General features: G+C 40.9%; 2 protein-coding genes across 2 annotated transcripts in view; one reads left to right on the plus strand and one right to left on the minus strand.

Moving 5' to 3' along the window:
* ctdspla (CTD (carboxy-terminal domain, RNA polymerase II, polypeptide A) small phosphatase-like a) overlaps positions 1–1,995 on the plus strand; it is a 36,178-nt gene that overhangs the window by 7,832 nt on the left and 26,351 nt on the right. The window lies entirely within an intron of this gene.
* The window catches only part of gars1 (glycyl-tRNA synthetase 1), an 8,550-nt gene that overhangs the window by 2,858 nt on the left and 3,697 nt on the right, over positions 1–1,995 (minus strand). Inside the window, exons 10-14 of the mRNA XM_020602304.1 lie at positions 1,730–1,894; positions 1,539–1,646; positions 1,282–1,427; positions 1,100–1,185; positions 893–1,002 (exon numbers count right to left, since the gene is read on the minus strand). Of these exons, the coding sequence (XP_020457960.1) occupies positions 893–1,002; positions 1,100–1,185; positions 1,282–1,427; positions 1,539–1,646; positions 1,730–1,894 (615 nt within the window). The remainder of the gene's footprint in view (positions 1–892; positions 1,003–1,099; positions 1,186–1,281; positions 1,428–1,538; positions 1,647–1,729; positions 1,895–1,995) is intronic.

Raw genomic sequence — 1,995 nt, forward strand, 5'->3', positions numbered from 1 at the left:
TCCAATCAGTATAATCAAACACAGCTGGACTCAAATGAAGGTGTAGAACCATCTCAGGGATGATCAGAAGAAATGGACAGCACCTAAGGTGCTTCTACTAAATACTGAGCAAAGGGTCTGAATACTTATGACCATGTGATATTTCAGTTTTTCTTTTTTAATAAATCTGCAAAAATGTCAAAAATTCTGTGGTTTTCTGTCAATATGGGGTGCTGTGTGTACATTGAGGAAAAAAATGAACTTAAATGATTTTAGCATATGGCTGCAATATAACAAAGAATGAAAAATTTAAGGGGGTCTGAATACTTTCCGTACCCACTGTAAAAATTTTAATGCATCAGTACGTGGCAATATTTTCCAGTTTCCATCCATCGTCTGAGTCACTGCAAACCATGCGCCTATTTAAATGCCAGTAATGCTGTCAGTTTGCAGCTGTGAGTAACCTTTATCTTGAAGGTTATTAAGCCACCGAGACAACGAAGCAAACACTATACTCAGTTTCTAAAAATGCTTGAACTCTGATCTTTAAAGCTGAACACATCGCGTGGTTCAAGTCTATTTATTCGGACACTTAAATGAAATGCATCTGTTTGACAGTCAAGGACTTTCATATAAGAAACAAGCTCTTAAATTCTGTAACATAACTGCATTTCAAGAGGTGTTAACTGGAGCAACCATTATCCCCACCTCAGTAGGGCTTTTACTGTGAAACAGCTGCCAATTTATTACATGAACAAGTGTTACATTGGTCCCCGTTGCCCAACTTGCTTGAGAAAACTTTCTAAATCTAAAGTGTGTAATACAAATAGCCATAAACGGTGGCTCTTACAGTATGCCCAGCACAACAGAACAGTGTTAAATGCATGGTTAAGGATGTGAATAGCCTTCTTACCGTTCTTTGTTCATCACCTTCTCTGACATGGAATGTGTGCTCGAAGATGGTGTACATGATCCTACCAATGCCAAAGGAGGGCTCGATTACGTTTGGAACAACCTCCTCCACTGTAGACAACAAAGCCAGACAGAGGTTGTGTTTTATGGAAGTTGTCACTCTCAGTTTCACTACATTGTCTTCACGTGCTTAATGGTTGACCCTCACCGTGCAGTGTCTTCTGGAAGCGCTTCACACTGACCATGTCCTTTGTGAGTTTGAAAGTCTTCCCTTCTGTCTCGATGGTGAATTCTCTGAAGTAAAATTCAAGATTTTGAAAATTATTTAACCCCAGTACTTCATCAGGTGCCCGCACTGTCCACTGACCACCTGCCGTTAACCACACTCACCCAGTCTCATTAAGCAGCTGCTCCTGCTCTGTAATGAAGCACTCGTCGCACACAGACAGATACTCCATGGCTACCTTGGCATCCTTCTTGTACGCCTTCCCAATGGCTCCTTTATTGGGCTCAAATTGGACGACATCTACAACTTTGTGCGGAGAAATTAAGGACAACAACAATGAGGCATCAGAGTACTTGAAATTTCTTGGTTGTTTGACAGATCAAACATTTCTTTTTCAATGTTAAGTGCAGTTTAAGGATATAGGTTCTTTAAGAGGCTTCTCTGCAACCAGCGGGACCTTTGTAGCTCGTGCATGACATTTCAGGTCAAAGCAGGACCGGTCAGCACACCCGACTATCTCAATCCAGCCCTGTAAATGACAAATATTATGTGAAGCAACAGTGTTCAGAGTCCCTCTGTGAAGATGCATGAAAACATGGCAATGAGACATACATAGGAGGTTTTGGCTTCAGCATCCCAGCAGTCACAGGCATAGTGAGCCATCTCATTGTCCATGTGCTGTCGGAAACGCAGCTTGTCTTTGGCAATACCAACTTTAGTAAGGTAGAGGTAGATCCTCCCAATAAAATATCCCAGGACAGAGTTGTTGATCACTCCCTAAATGAGAGAATAAATTTCAGAATACAATATTTTGAGCATGAAAGTTCATTCATGACCTAGTCAATGAGTTCAGATTATTCCTGTCAAAAAATTTCTTT

Source organism: Monopterus albus, unplaced genomic scaffold, assembly GCF_001952655.1.
Source record: "Monopterus albus unplaced genomic scaffold, M_albus_1.0 scaffold55.1, whole genome shotgun sequence".
NCBI lineage: Eukaryota > Metazoa > Chordata > Actinopteri > Synbranchiformes > Synbranchidae > Monopterus > Monopterus albus.